Here is a 16,269-nt window from a genome sequence, read left to right as displayed (position 1 = left end):
ACTTCTAAAAGCTCCACAGTGGTGCAGAAGATAGGACGTTCCACTTGCTTTCAGATTTCAGTCTTGGAGGCTTCAGAAGACAGAGAAGACTCTCCTTACTATATGCTTTTGTTCATATGGTTAATCAGTTTCTGTTCTAAAAAAAATATTTAACTTTTTTTTTTTCTTAATTTGATACCTCTCACAGTTATTTTAGATCTGTATAGTCTTCTATATATCTTCTGCTGTGATACATCTCTGGCATTGCAATCAAATAATTTCTCAGTCTTTTGTGAAATAAGATTGGACTATTGGAATAATTGATTAATAGATGGTTTCTTGAACCCCTAAATAATGGTTTAGTTCTTCTCAGTGGTTTTTGATTGGTTTGGTTGCTTTGGGCTTTTTAAATTAATCTACTACCCCACTTTTTGGCCACCATGATTATGAGAGTTCTGGCTATGCTCTGGTGCTGAATACGTATTTGTAAATAAAGACTAGCAGGACTGAAAGTTTGATAATGAGTTTTCTTTGAACTTGAGCATAGACCTGTCTGTGAATGGGCTTTCATGCCTGATGACATTTCTGAAAGAAAAATAGCTTTGCTGTTAGCGTGGGCTGACCGGGAGTAGGGCTGAGTCCATTTTCAGAATATGTAGGAGGAAGGTGTGTGGCCTTGGTGCACATCACTGCTTTGATTTCAGGCAACACAGAGAGGTGCAGTGTTAGTGGGGTGAAGGGCTGGCAGCTGGATAAGAAGGTTTGGCGAGTGCAGTCTGGGGGGAGCCATGCATTCATGATGCCTCCACGTTTAGGGAAACCGCTTTGAGGGTGCTGAGCTTCCTTAATGTGAGACTGCTCATGGGCCTTGCTGATCTTATCTTCTATTGCTTTCTAGTAGTATATTGGTTGCTGCTTTTCCATTCTGACCTGGTTGCTTTTCCAGCCTCTGTGAGCTTCAAACGGCTTTAATGCAGGAGTTTTTGAAGGCAGTGATGCAGATGAGCTTGCAGTGTTGAATAGGAAAGGATGTAGCTGTTGGCTGCTAACCCAGGATACAGGCGGGAGACCCATTACCCCTCTCCTTCTCAGTGGTATCAGTTCTTTGAGTTCATGGTCTTTGTTTTGATCATTTATCTCAACTTCAGTGCCTTCCAAAGCATCAGAATGTGGTGGAGGGTGTGTGTAGATGAGGTGGGATTCAGTTGTCTGAAATCCCCAAGTTATCTGTGTGACCTTTCCTGGATATAACTCTTGGTTTAACTACTAGTTAGTTGATTTTAATATTTAAATAAAATATGCAATAAAAAACTGTTGCTCCTCAGTTGAGACTATGGTAAATTAATACATAGAAAAACTTCTAGGAGCAGCTGAAAAGAAATTTTAACTTAAATCAACTTGCTATTCTAGTTTTTTTAAATATCAATTTAATAGAAACATTAAGAAGTATGATAGTGTTACATCTTTTTTATAAATCTTATGATTTATTGTCTTTTTAGCTAGATTTGAGAACCTTGAAGGTTAGTAGTATTTTGTGTTTAAATACTGACACCTGATAATTTGGAAATAGTGTAGTAAAATTCCATATAGAAAAGTATTGTTTTTGCTTAAAACTTAAGGTGTTTAAGAGACATGATTTTAAAATTATCTTAATTTCTGAGATTTGAGAGTGGTTTAGTTTCTAAAATGAAAATATTTTAGTTACCAGTTGAAATCTTCATTTTCTTGAAATGTTAGAGGGATAGTAGCAGTTACTCCCTGATAGAGTTTTAACTCTTGAACTTCCTGGGGAGGATGTTCGGTCATAATATTGTTATTCAGATGTGTTGAAGTTGTTTTTAGATTGCCAATTAACTGTTTTCAGTCAAATCAGGTTGGTTAAATGTTTTGGTCAAGAAGTTTCTCTGGTTATACATGTGCTTACTGTTTGGTGCAGTAGTGTTAAAGTCCTAATTACATGTATAATTTGCAAATAAATCTCTGTTCAATGTTAGCATAATAAACTAATGTTAAGCTTCTATTTAGACTAGTATCAGCACTTGCAAATGCAGAAGTATTGGTAGAGTATGAAGGAGGATGAATTAAGCCCACCTCACCAGAAGATTACAGTTACAGATAACAGTTTGGAAACATGCTGATATCTGAGCTATACTGCTACTGAGTTCAATGGGAAAAATATTTAGGCTTACAGGAAGCTGAGTTAGGAAGAAAATCTGTGGTTCGAAAACCACTGTTAACTTGTATGTGGGCAAAAGAATTGTAGTGCTTCTAAAATAGGTTATAATCATTATTCTGTAGCAAGTCTGATTTGTTGATGCACTGTTAAATGTCTGAAATGTTCTCCACAATTTTTCTGTATTTTTCCCTCTGATACAGATTGAGCCAAATATGCATTGAAATTTGGACATAATCACAACAAGCAGTTTTTCAGGCCACTCTGCAGGATACTAGACCTTGGTGGGAGCAGTTCAGCTGTTCTGAAAATCAGTCTCAAGGGTGCAGGGCTAAAGAGCACTTTGAAAATATAGACCATGAAGAATTTAATTCTGTAATAGTAATATCAACTTTCTGGATAATTGCTGTCGTTAGAGATAAAATATTTGGGATTCTTGGCAGACTTTCTTGTAAGGAGAGCAACAGAATTACTTTCAGCAGTGTGCTAATGGCAAGTCAGACTGAAAAATGTTTGAAGGGAAAAATATGCAAATAGGGCATTCCACTAAAAAATATGCACGAAAGTTGAAAAATTCAGAGGAAAACACATGTATGGCAAAAGCTGATTAGAAGAAGGAAAGGGAATAAATTATTCTTTTCTCCAGACAATTTGTATTAAAGTTTAAGTAATGTTGTGTCGGTGTATATTCCTATCCTGTGTTGCAATTTCACCTTACTTTATATCTGTGCTTTGCATTTTAAAAGTATTTAGTGTCTGTTTATGCAACAAAACCACTGCAAAAACAATGATTGTGGCAAAGGCTCTCAGCAGGAATGGCCACACCCATGGTCTGACAAGCTCAGCCAGTGGAATGTCACCTACATCCAGGATTTCAACCTCACAGAACTAGCAGCAAGAACCAGAATAGTTGTATCTTTGATTGCTTTTCTAAATACTTAAAAGTAGCATGTTACCACTTTGTGTATAGATCTGACATTTGCAAAGTGTCACTTGCATACTTATTGTCTACTTTACTTTATTCTTACCTTCAAAATGTGTAATGTTTGTACGGCATCCCCATGACTCTTCTTGCCAATCTTGATAACAGACCACAGAGCTGAAGTACGTGAGTGGCAAAAGGATTGAAGTGACAACTTCAATCACAGCTGGAAATATACAAGTCTCTTTTTTAAATGTTCTAATATAATCTGGTTTTAGTGGTAGGATAAGAAGATGTTTTAATAAAATTGCATTTGATCTTGTTATTTACCAAAAAAAAAGAAATAAGCTGTATCCTTAAAATGTTTTTTTCACGAGGCGTGTTTAATTTATTCATTCTCAGAGGATATTTAAGTTTTAGAAAGTCTTAGCAACTTGAATTTTTTCAAAGTGTTGAAGACGAAATGTTGATAAGGCACAACCATTCTATTGCAATTTTAGTGAAGCATTTGAAAGATCAGCCTTCATGTAAATCTACATCCATTCATCAACTACAGCTTATTTCATTTGTAAATCTTCAGATATGGGCATAACATGTGAAACTTGTTCTGACTGCTGCTGCTTTTTTCTCCCCAACCCTCCTACCTCCCCCAGTCCTGGACCCGTTTAGTTGAGGATATTCCTGGGTTGTGCAGCTTTTGCCTTTTCTTGTTTGTTTGGTTGGTTTATTTTAGGGTGTTTTTTTTTGGGGGGGGGTATTTGGGTTTTTTTTTTTTTTTTTTTGAGAGAAGGTGGTGGGTTATTTGGTCTCTGTTTAAGAAGACATGATAATCATGATATCTACCTCACCAAAATATATAGTTTCTTTGGAAGAAATGGGATTTTTGTCTAGATGCAGGCAGCTGGATGATGCAGCTAAAGGGGTTAAGTGGAGCTGTAGCTGCCCTTGTTTGCAATTTTATTTGCATATTGAAAACACTTACTACTTAGCTTTGTTTGGGGATTTTTTTTTTTTGTGTTTAAGTGCTGTTTTCAAGTAAAATTTTAATAGTCAGATCCTGTATTTGTCTCTTCTTTTCTCCCTCTTAAAACGTCTCTTATAAATCTCTTTGCAGCTGGGTCTCGGGCATCTTACAGCAGCCAGCACAGCCACCTTGGCTCCGAGTTAAGGGCACTGCAGTCTCCAGAACACCATATAGATCCTATTTACGAAGACAGAGTTTATCAGAAGCCCCCTATGAGGAGTCTCAGCCAGAGTCAGGGGGACCCTCTGCAACCAGCACACACAGGCACATACCGCACTAGTACAGGTAGGTGGATGTAACCTGCATGATTGTCTTTCTATGAGATACGTAACTTACTCTCTGCTACTAACTCTTCTTTTCTTCCTGATGTGCTTAACCAGATGTATTCTGTGCATGCCAGTCAGATAAATTACCTTTTGCAGATGGCACCTATCAATAGAACCCCAGATACATGCACAAAAGGGGAAAATACTTAATGTTGTGCTGCATGTACAATAGGTTAAGCTAATTTGGAGAGGGAGCTTACTCATAAAGAGAGAGAAAATACTTCTGCTAATCTAGTGTATTGTCTTGGAGACAGATCTGTTGTCTCTGAAGAAATTGCTAGGATTTTTTTTTTTGCTTACGAAGGTATTTTTTATGTTGCAGTTGGACTTCAAAGTTCCTGCCACATAAAGCTAAGTGATTGTTCACTTGCTTTCAAAGTAAATCATAAGTAAATTTTCTTCCTCTGTCCCACAGAGGTATGCTTTGGTGTAGGTACGCAGACATAAAATTGAACGATAACATAGGGAAAAGCTGTTAGCATCACTGGTTTATTCATAAATAATAATGATTGTCCCTGAAATGCATTGGTGTACAAGTCCTACTTGCAGAATGTCCTCTCAACTAAATGAAATACAGCTGTATGTTGGAACCCACAAATAGATCAAAAATCAACAGGGATATTTATGGTATTTAATGCACAAAATAATTAGAGTATATAAATGCTACAGCCAAAATAGCCTAAAGCAGATGTAGAAGAAACTTGCCTTAGGAATTGTAAGTATTTCTGGTGTTTCATGTTTGCTATGTTGATGAAAGAGGGAAGATTATGTCCATTTTCAGATCACTCCTATTTTCATCAAGGAAAAGTTAAGTGCACTTTTCAGAGCAAGATACTTTGCTTTCTTTTAAAACGATTTTTTTGAAACTTCTTTAAAAAACCCAGTTTTCCAAGGGAAAAGCTGCCAGTTTTTGCGTGTCCTACTGCCTTATGCAAGTTTGGGTGTTCAGAGTACATGAGGAAATAAAAAAAGGAAATTTAGCCAGACAATCACCTAGCAAAATACCTGTAATGGCTTTAGGCTTTTTTGAAGGGCACCGTTGCACCATTTCCCTCCTGTTAAAGAAATTATCACAGTCTCATATTTTGTATGGAGTCACACATGGATATGAGGAAAAATTACTATACTTTGCATGAAAGGGAGAAAACCCTCTGCTTACATTAGTAAGCTGTGGAGGCAGTGGTAGTGATTGAAACCACTGTTTCTATTGAACTTTAAGCCTTCTGTTCCACCTGTGGCTGCCTCATATTGCCTATGTGATGCTCTCTTTCCCAGACATGGCCTGAAGAGGGTTTCTTGTTTTGCTTGCAGAATATCTCTTTGGTTGTCTGTGTTGAAGTAGCAGGCTGTCCTGTGTCTGTACTGTTCACAGCACCTTGGTAAGGAAGGAAAGCTAGTCAACACAGATAACAATAACAGTGAATTAAACTGGGACACGAGATGTTAGTTGGTTACACATGGAGATGGGTTTTCAAAACGAAAGAGAAAAAAATAAAAAAAGCCCCACAGTCATATGGGTAGCAGAAACATGCCCTGTGAAGGTGAGTTTTGTTTTGCCACTTGGAATGTGGATTTGAGCATTGCTTCAGGATCACTCTGAAGAAAGACCCCATCAGTCCAGCTTTGTGTTGGGTTGATCCTCCCTGCACCCCTATCATTAGGGTCACGGGAAATGAAAGCAGATGGATGTGTGCCAGTCTGATCTGATCACTCTGTTGCTCTGTTGGTAGCTGTCAGCTGCAGATGCTATCAGCCTTTCACACAGCCATGCTGAAGAGCTGTCAGTGCTCAGAGGAAATTTTGAGCTGGATTGAATCAGCTCTTGGACTCCTGCCTCTAGCGCAAATACCAATAGGAATATATCCTTTCTGATGGAGACCATACAATTTTTTTCAAATTAACAGAAAGGAGGGAAAGGAGTTCAAGTTTGCAAGTTTGGGGGTTTTTTCCCTTTATTGGGTTTTTTTAAGTGTTGATTTGCCTTTTTTTTTATTTTTTTTTATTTTTTTTATTTTTTTTTATTTTAGGACTAGCTTCCTATTTTTTTTTTTTTTTTTTTTTTTTAATTTTAGGACTAGCTTCCTAGTTGTGGTGTAGGATATGAGGGGTGTAGATTACTGTGTACTCCATGAAGATACGTGCCAAGGATTCATGGCCTGTATATTCTGTGTGCATGAGTCATGGCAGAGTGGGGAGCTTTAAGACTTCAGAGCCCTCCTTCATACACCATAGTTCACACTCTTTGTGTATGACAAAAAAATAGCTTTAATCATGAAAATGATGCATGCTTTTCCACATCTGACTGAAAGAAAAGTGAAGACAAACTTAAAGATATTGTCCAAAGGATTCTTTTCTCTGCAGCTGAAACTGCCCATGGGAAATAAAAATTAAGTTAGTTATACTTGCAAGCTATTTAATTTAATTTTTTTAGTATGGTTTCCTTTTTGGTTGGTTTTGGTTTGGTTTTTTTTTTCTTTTTTTTTTTAGTTTTGTTGTACTTTGTGGGGTTTGAGGGGATTTTTATGGGTTTTTTTTGGTTTGTTTGATTTTAAAGATTATTCCTGAATTTGAAAATTTCACTTATTTTGTAAAAGTAACCAAGAATGGTTACTTACTATAGGCATCACCTCTTTCTATTTTATGAGCCCTTAAATACATATTACATTGAAGAATGTTTGCACAACTGAGGATAAAGCCCTCTCAAGAATTTTTCGTCTTCTAGGTGAATGAATATTCAGTAAGCAAAATTCCATAAGCTAAAATTTCTGAATGGGGTGAACTAAATCAAGTTTGTTTTATATACTCATTGTTTTTTGGGTGATGTTTTGGTTCTTAACTTTAGTATTTTCTTTGTATTTCACTTGAGAATGAAATGCATGGTGATAGTTCTGCACTACATAACTGCAGAAGGTACAAAACATGTCTGAACATCTCCCCTAATAGCTTTAAAGAGGATTAGTTCTTCATAGAAGGGTTTGTGTAGGAAGGGACCTTAAAGATCATCACATTCTGTCTTCCCTGTCACTGGTGAAGCCTTTTACTTGACCAGGTTGCTCTGAGCTCTGTGCAGCCTGGTCTTGAGCATTCCCAGGGATGGAGAGTCCACAGCTTCTGTGGGCAACCTGTTCCAGTGCCGCACCACCCTCACAGTAAAGAATTTCTTCTTCATATCTTATCTAAACTTATCCTCCTTTAGTTTAAGTCTATTCCCCCTTGTCCTATCACTTAGTGCTCTTGTGAAAAGCCACTCTCCAGTTCTTGTAGGCCTTTTTCAGATACTGAAAGAGGCTCTAAAGTGTCCCTGGAGCCTTCTCTTCTCCAGGCTGGACAGCCCCAACTCTCTCAGCCTGTCCTCTCAGGAGAGGTGCTCCAGCCCTCTGATTATCTTGATGGCCTCCTCTGGACTCACTCTAACAGGTCCCTGTCCTTCCTGTGCTGGGATCCCAGAGCTGGATGCAGCACTGCAGATAGGGTCTCACCAGAGGACAGGAACAGAATCTCCTCCCTCGTCTTCCTGGCCACATTGCTTTGGATGCAACCCAAGCCATGGCTGGATTTCTGGACTGCAAGCACAAATTGCCAGGTCATGTTGAGCTTTTCATCCACAAATACTCCCAGGTCTGTCTCCCCAGGTCTAGTCTTGTTCCATTCTCCAGCCAGCCTGTACCTGTGGCATAAATTATAACTGGGTGTGTTACTGTCATGCTGTCTAAGCTAAAAATATTGTTTCAAATTTGACAGCAGTAGCTGTAAAAGCTCTTTTGGTTGTTAAGCTTTTACTGAACAATCCCTTTTGCTCTTCAAAGGGTGATGCCTTCTCTCATATAAAAAGTACCAGCCCAAACTTTTGCACTAAAAGCAGTAAGTGTTAAATTTTCCTTTTGAAATGGGAAGCCTCAAAGGATGTGCTTGGAGGGAGTACTCAGACACAATACAAAAAGCAAATTAATTTATTTACTGAATAGCAACTTACAGCTTGTATTTGTAACTCAACTAAATAACTCTAATAATTTTTGTTCTGGCGGGTTTGTTACTGATTTTCCTCATAAACCTAAAGGTTTTGAATTATTCATATAGTAGAGATAAGCTTATTTGATGGGATGTTTACATGAACACTGATGGAATTTGAAGAGGGCTGTTAATTAAGAGGGAGGAAGGGTTGCCTTTCAGCCAGAGTGGCACATGGAATCAATGATTGTTTGCTTATTTGCAGAATTAGAGTTTTGAACTAGAGGTTTATTCTATAGTTATTGACATTTTATCCACGTCAAACACAAAACCAGGCAAAACAGGCAAAATCACACTATTTTGCAAGCCTGGGATTTCTGTAGCTGCCTTGAGGACAAAGCATCCTCACTGTTCTGGTTGTGGGCTGTCAGTGCTGTGCTGCAGCTCAGGAGCACAGCTTTGGCAGCTGTGGGGACTGTGTGAACAGTTGTCATCACTCTCCAGAGGCTGGCATCACTGTCTGGAAGCTCATGCTTCTATTGTGGTCCCTCAGAGAAACAGATGAGCCCTCTTCTGTAAAAAGGATGTAATTTCCAGATAAAGTTTGTAAAAGCCTTGAAAGAGTACTATCCCCAGTGGTCTGGGAGGGACGGATGAGAAATGGGAGAGCTGTGCTTGTTCTGAACTCTCTACAAAGAGCGACTTTATCAGATGAAGCGTAGCTGTGTAAGAGCACTGGTGTTGCTGGTGAACTGTGAGCATTTAGATCTTAAAACCTGCAGAGATCTCAAACCGTGCTTTAAGAGCACTCACTGGTTTCAGGGGCTGCAGGCAAATACTTTTGACCCCAACCTTACAAAGTGACAAGGATGCACTGGAGGAGTGAACCTGTCCTCCTCAGCTCTGTGAAGGGTGCGTGCATCTTGCTGGCATCAGGACAACCCTGGCAGCCTGGATAAAAGTTTAGGGATGGTCTTGGGATGCACAGCCTGAGAATGGTGTCTGTCTCAGTCACCAGAGGGTCACCATGGGGAAGGTGTTGTGACGCAGTTCAGTCATAGTTGAATGGACTTCAAAGTCCAGCAGCTTCGTGTGGTTACACAACCACTTGGTGTTTGTTGGAGAGCTGGGTGCACGGAGCTGAGCTGCCTCCTTGATGAAGACAGGGCATGAAAGGTACTGCACAGACCATTCTGAGAGCATTAGGAGAATGAGGAGTCTGTGATTGATCTGCTGAAATTAAAGAGAACCCTGAAAGGAAGGCTTTATTGAAAGGAGGTTGGCTAGTAGAAGGGTAAGCAGTAGAAGTTTGCATTGTCTCTGAAGAGTCACTTAGGGTGGGATCTGCAGGGCCCATCAGGCATGCTCCTGCAATGGGTTACCTATCGGGGAACGTGTTTGTGGCAGGTGTGCACTGCAGCACTTCCTGTGCTACCCTCAGAGCTGCCCAATGTCCCTGTGTGTGCAGCAGTTGCCAGGCTGCCCTCAGGCTTCTCTGATGGCCTCCATTCCTTCAGGCCAGGTCCATCTCTCTGAGATTCCTCCTGCTGAGGCTTGAGTGCTTCCCCCAGTGCACCAGCACCTCTGAAGATGTCTGTTACCCAAAGCTGTGCTGCCACAGGCTGCACCACTTTCTGGGCATCATGGCACAGAGTACCGATCCAAAAGAAGAGGCCTGTGGTGGCAGGTGCAAAGCAAAAATGTGTCTATTTGCAAGCTGGATTTCTGTGTGGAGGAAGAATGCTGACTGGAGAGCGGTTAACAGCCAAGGCAGCTGCTTTTCAAAGGAAAGAGTTACCTGTTGCTGCTGGCCATTTGCCAGTGATGGGGAAAACCACAATATTTCATTGTCCTGTGATGCAGCTCAGGAAAAACTGCCGAAGGTGAGAATTGCCATTGTGTATCTGGACAGATGCTCTTGTCCTCTTCTCTGCCTTCCATCCCACTCCTGCCTTGTACTTCATTTGCTGAAGCAAGTGTCTGCACGGAGGGATGCTTTACCTCAAGTGCTGCTTGTAGTAATGTTGCATTTCTCCTGTAAAAGTGTGGTTTGATTTAGTAGGGTAGAAGCAGTGTTTGTTTCTGGAGTCCAGTCTTTGTTCATGGACTAGATGTCCGTGAACAAAGGTAGGTTTGTTCATGGAGGTATCTAGTATGGAAGAGGAGGTATCTGCTGGAGGTATCTAGTATGGAAGAGGAGCCAGGTGCCAGTGGCAGCATTTGCTGCTTCCTGCCTGCTGCGCTTGGCCTGGGCTTCTGCTGTCCTGGAGTTTAAGCAGTGTCCAAGGAGAAGGTGTACAAGAAAACCTAGTCCTTCTTTTGTCACTGGGCTGATGGCTTTCTCACAACAGGACTGAGCTGCCTCCTTGTTCTGTCTGATGAGGTGTCTGTTGTGAGGATCATGTCTCTATTCATGATCTGAAAAAGTAGAGAAGGAGAAGCCAAATGCCCATATTTCTTCTGCCCCAGGCAGGAACAGTCCATACAAAACACATTTTACTCTTTGTTTGTGTTTTTTTTGCAGGTAGGAGACATTGCTAGTTTTGTTTCTTGGGGGTGTTCAAATGGCTCTGGCCTCCTCCTCTTTGCACGAGTGAAGTGGGGCAGTCCAGGTTCTCAGAGCCAGGTTCATGTGTCATTTGCTCCTGCTCCGTGTATGAAAGACCTGACCTCTTCAAACTCCCATCTCACTGACCTGGTAGGCAGAAGTCTGGCATTGTGGAGTGGCTTCTGGAAAGCTGCACTGGCCACCCTCCCCTCTGCCCTGCCCTCCCTCTGCAACTGGCCTGGTGGGGCAGAGACCACCTTGTCCTTGTCCTAGGAGGGAGTGACTGCTGCCCGATGGTCCTGCCTTGCCAGCAAGGGAGCCAGTGGTCTGTGGGAGCAGTAATTGCTGAGTAGGTCCAAGGAATTTTTTTTAACAGATTTTTACAGCAAGGATGGAGGAGGGTGTTGCATGGGCTTGTTAATGCTGCTTTGAAATACCCACGGGCTTCATTTGCTGCATGTTTTTTATGCTGGTCCAGCTTAGCCTTTCTTTGGTTCTCAACATTTTGTCATGTCTCTTACCTCTTTTGTTGTCCTGTACAAAAGGAGAATGAGGCTACAAAGAATGCATGAAATGAGCCAAAGTACATCATCTTCACAAGACCATAAATATTTGTCTTGCTATGTAATAAAGTAGTGAATGTCTTTGAAATTTTTAGAAGTCATTATTTCAGTGTGTATTTTCTACATATTATGAAGCAATTTTCCAATACTCAAAAATTTGACATATGAAAAATTCAGATGTCTGAATCCTTTGGAGTGATTTGCTCTTCTTTCAAGAACCGTTAAGCTACTTTATTGTAGTTGTGTTTTATCACAAATGGATTGTCTTTTTCTGTGCACTTTGAGAGATAAACTGTTCTTGAACCATTTTTAAGGTTTTAAACCTTAATATTTTGACTTTCGAAATTTGTTGAGATTTTTTAATGGTTATGAAATAGTTTAAAACAGAATTATAGAGTCATAGAATAGATTGGGTTGCAAGGGGACTCCAAAGATCCTGTAGTCCAAACCTTCTGCAGTAGGCAGGGATTTCTTCAACCAGACCAGGTTGCACAGAGCCCTGTCCAACCTGACCTTGAATGTCTCCAGGGATGTGGCATCTACCACCTGCCTCTGGGCAGCCTGTTCCAGTTGCTCCTTACAACCATCATTGTCAAAAAACCCTTCCTTCTTTCAGTCTCTCTGTTTAAAACCATTGCCTCTTGTCCTATTGCAACAACCCTGCTAAAAGGTCCCTCCCCAGCTTTATTTCAGGGCCCTTTCAGGTACCCTTTCAAGTCTCCCTGAAGCTTTCTCTTTTCCAGGCTGAACAACCCCAACTCTCTCAGCCTTTCATCGTAGGAGAGGTGCTCCAGCCCTCTGTCCATCTCTGTGGCCCTCCTCTGGACCAGCTCTAACATGTCTGTGTCTCTCTTGTGCTGAGCTGGCTGCAGCACTCCAGGTGGGGTCTCACGGAGCAGTGTAGATGGGGAGAATGCCCTCTCTCACCCTGCTGCCTGTGCTGCTTTGGATGCAGCCCAGGATACGATTGGTTTCTGGGCTGTCAGTGCCCATGGCTGGGTCATGTGTAGCCTCTCATCCACCCCCAGGTCCTTCTGAGCAGGGCTGCTCCTAATCCCTTCATCCCCCCACCTGTATTGATACCACAGGTTTTCTGCACCTTTCAGATGATATCTGAAATATGAGGGCGGTTTTTTAAGCTTTACTTGGAGATACATATTTTTGATGGTCCCTTGATAACTTGTTTGTTATTAGCTGTTTCAAATCACTGAAGCTGTCTTATGATTTAAACATGCTGAAGAAAATTTAGAAAATTAACACAGCATGAAATAAAATGAGACTATGTAAAATGACATTGCGGGACTGCAATTTTAATGTCATGATGAATTACATACAGAGGGCTTAGTTCAGCTTTCTGCACCTGTAAGGTGTGCAAACATAACTTCAGCTTTGGGAATCAGAAGTCTGATCCTTGCATATTACGAGTGGCAGTTTCCAAAAGGCATTTTATATCCCAGTTAATGGACAGTTATCCTTTCTTGGGTTAAGTATTGCTTTTCAGCAGGGAACTGGAATTTAGTTAACCAGATGTATCACTTCTAATTCCATGGACTTCAGATTAATGAGTGAAAGGAGTCTAAAGGGGCTTAGAGGACAAAAAAATAGTGTATACAAGCAGTTAGATATTGTCAGGTTCTTACAGGGAGCACCAGCGAGTACACTGGTATAGTAATTCCAGAATATCATCTGGCTGTTAATGAAAAGTTAACTGTTACATGCTCTTTCCTGTATTACAAATACTTGATTTAAAAGTTAAAGGGAACTTTGGTATCAAATATATATTTTTCTTTATTTGTCTCTAAAATTATCAGTTCAGGGGAAAAGGAGGAGCAACAGAAATACCAGCTTTCACTTGCCCCATTTAGGTTAAACCCTTTGTCCTTTATGCTGTTTCTCAAATCTGTATTTAATTTTTCATTCTTCCTGATCTAAAAGAGTTGGATTATAAATACCAAATATTGCTTCTTTCTGCTTAGGTGATGGCTTTTTTTCTGGCTGGGGGACAGGTTGTTTTGTTGTGTCATAAGCTGTTGTACATGGATGTGCTGTGATGGCACAGCTGCAGATTAATTGAGGATCATGCTGATAAATCACACAGCATGGAGTTCTGGCTATAGGACATAATGTTTTCAGAGAAATTAAAAAGAAAAATTATTCCTACAACTGCGTCTCTTTCAGTTTGGTAATGTTGTGATAATAGACCTGTACTCCTAACTGACATCCACTTGATAACATTGTTTTGGGAGAGAGAATTATAGGAAGCAAGCAGGGAACAAATCTTCAGTACAAAGTAAATTGAGCAGAAAATACCTTAGTAATCTGCATAAAGAATAACAAATCACCTCAAAGCAATACAAAGTCATAATCCCATTTCCTTTGTCAGATCCACATTCGCTTGTATAGTTTTACCTGTGTTATAGTCTTGCATATGTGTTTTTAGGTAATTTTTTTTTCTTCTGTGACAAAGAATTTTCTGTTTTATTTCCTTCCTATTAAAAATTTGGCAGAGGAATAACAAAATGCAGTGTTTTCAACTTCAGCAGTATCCTGTGGTCAGGAATGGAGAGGAAGGGGCCAGAAGTTGAAACCCTTCAGAATCATCTTTGTAATCTGAAAGCAATATCCCCCCCTTATAGTGCAGAAGCATTTCTCCATATAAAATAGTTGTAGTTTAAAAGTACTGAGCCCATGATTGGGTTCCATAGAGGAATTGCACCCATATGAATATAGACAAGATTTTACCACTCAGAAGAGAAATCTTTTAGAATGGTTAGTATCCATGACTTCTTTCCTGTGTCCCATGAGGAGGATACCTTCAGAGGCTTGTATTTTATCCACATATTTTCTTATTCTTCTGTTCTCCTTTTTTTTAGTAGAATGACTTGTAACATGTCTGAGCATTTCTCAGGTGCACCTTGACTTTTGCCACCTTTTGAGGCAGAGCTGTGATTATAAAATCTTGCTCAGGGGAGTACATACTCTATAAATCTCATCTGCCACTGCTGAGAAAAGTTTGTGCCAGAAACTGTAGGTGTATTTGTCATATATTTACTGTACAGGTGTAGTCCCTGTTTAAAGATTCATCACATTAGATTTAAGTGATGCAGGACATCCATTCTCATTTATATACTTCAGTGTTGCATAGAAATGCAAGGTTGTCATTCATGAAATAAAAATTCAATTCAAACACCTTTCATAAATCTTGTTCTTGTAAATCTTTGCTGAATGAAAACACTGCTGTGCCTCAGGTAACTACCCAGTCATGTCTTTAAGATGACTAAATTTTTTTGTTAGAGGATCATTCCTTCTTCAGTATTACATTTAAAGGCACGCTTAAAAATCACTAGCCCATTATTTGTTTTTTACTCAGACTGTACTATTTTTTCTTAGTATAAGACTGGCTACTTTTAGAACTATCCCTTTGTCGTAATTTCTGCAGTTCACATGTAGTTTTTATGCGTACAAGTATACAAATAGAGTAGGTTTTACTTAAATGTGTTCAACAACTTTCAAACTATCATTTGGAGAAGTTAGGTTAATGTTTAAGGTGAACATACTATGTGGTCTGGTACTGGAACACAAATGTGATTACCTTAATAACAAAACAACTGTCTATTCCAGAGTAGAAACTACTAATTAAAATAGCTGAGGATTATTAGGGTGTTCTAAGAAATACAATTTAGTAACCACTTTACTACTCTAGGATTATAATGGCCTAAATAAGGAAGAGTCAAAATCTGAAGGAGATGTCCATGTGCTTGATGGCTGTAGCACGATGTAGTGCAGTCTGTAAATTTGTTATTGTCTCATACTATTTACATATCTTTTTATATATTAACTGTGACTTTTGTCCATGTGTTCAGCCTTATGCTGGCCAGATGGACAGGAAACTTCAGAAATTTCAAGAGAAGGTTGTTTTAGGAGTGAAAGCAGAGATTTAGTTGCAGTAGGCTCATTTATGTGCAGCAGTGTGGTCTGCGTGGATTTGCTGTGATTGGGTCGTTTTGTCCCACGCACAGAATGTGAAATAATGTATTACTGCAAAGAGGAGGAAAGTGATGTATATGTTTCCTATATTGTGGCATTGCTCAGGGTTGAATTTTATCTCTAGTGAGGAAATTCCCATGATGAATTTTAGTATGTCAAATTCTAGAAGGGCAGTTGTTGATTTCTCTGTCTAAATGCTCATGTAACAAATGAATTAAACTCCATGTTCTTCCTAAACTGAGGGATGGAGCTCAAAGAGAGAAGACACAATCTGAGAAAAGATCTTGGCAATAACATTTTCAGCAGCCAAAGTTGGCATCTGATTATCACATTATATGTACACACCATTTTTTATGTGCAGAGGAGCATCACTGAAACATGGTAGAAGCTTAACCTGAGAATGAAAGTTGCATATATTAGTGAGATTAAAATCTGGCAGATTTAAAAGGCAGTCAGTTCCTAGAGGTTGAAGAGAGTGTTATATTTCTTAATACTGATAACTTGAAAAATGAGGCTTCTTCTCTGTTTGGTTGTAAACAAGGAAGTCGTTCCAGCCTTGAGTTGGAAATATGAAATAATTGAAAATATATAGTTGTATATTTATATATAAACTATATATATGTATATATAGTAATATCTGCATAAAACCCTGGAGTCCACTTGGACTAGATGGATTTTAAAATTACACTTTAACTATATGGCCTTTTGAGATACAGGCCTTTGAGATGCAGGCTGTGTTACTGTGTTGGACACCTTGTAACTCTGGAACATCGTGGTGGTAAATGACTGGAGGGAAGCA

General features: G+C 39.7%; 1 protein-coding gene across 1 annotated transcript in view; it reads left to right on the top strand.

The window, feature by feature from the left end:
• Positions 1–16,269, top strand: part of CTNND2 (catenin delta 2) — a 518,515-nt gene that overhangs the window by 265,692 nt on the left and 236,554 nt on the right. Inside the window, exon 8 of the mRNA XM_041411749.1 lies at positions 4,189–4,383. Within this exon, the coding sequence (XP_041267683.1) occupies positions 4,189–4,383 (195 nt within the window). The remainder of the gene's footprint in view (positions 1–4,188; positions 4,384–16,269) is intronic.

The sequence above is a fragment of the Onychostruthus taczanowskii genome, unplaced genomic scaffold, assembly GCF_017590055.1.
Source record: "Onychostruthus taczanowskii isolate IOZ18803 unplaced genomic scaffold, ASM1759005v1 scaffold37, whole genome shotgun sequence".
NCBI lineage: Eukaryota > Metazoa > Chordata > Aves > Passeriformes > Passeridae > Onychostruthus > Onychostruthus taczanowskii.
The sequence above is the reverse complement of the archived record's forward strand: the minus strand, read 5'-3'. Positions and strand labels throughout refer to the sequence as shown.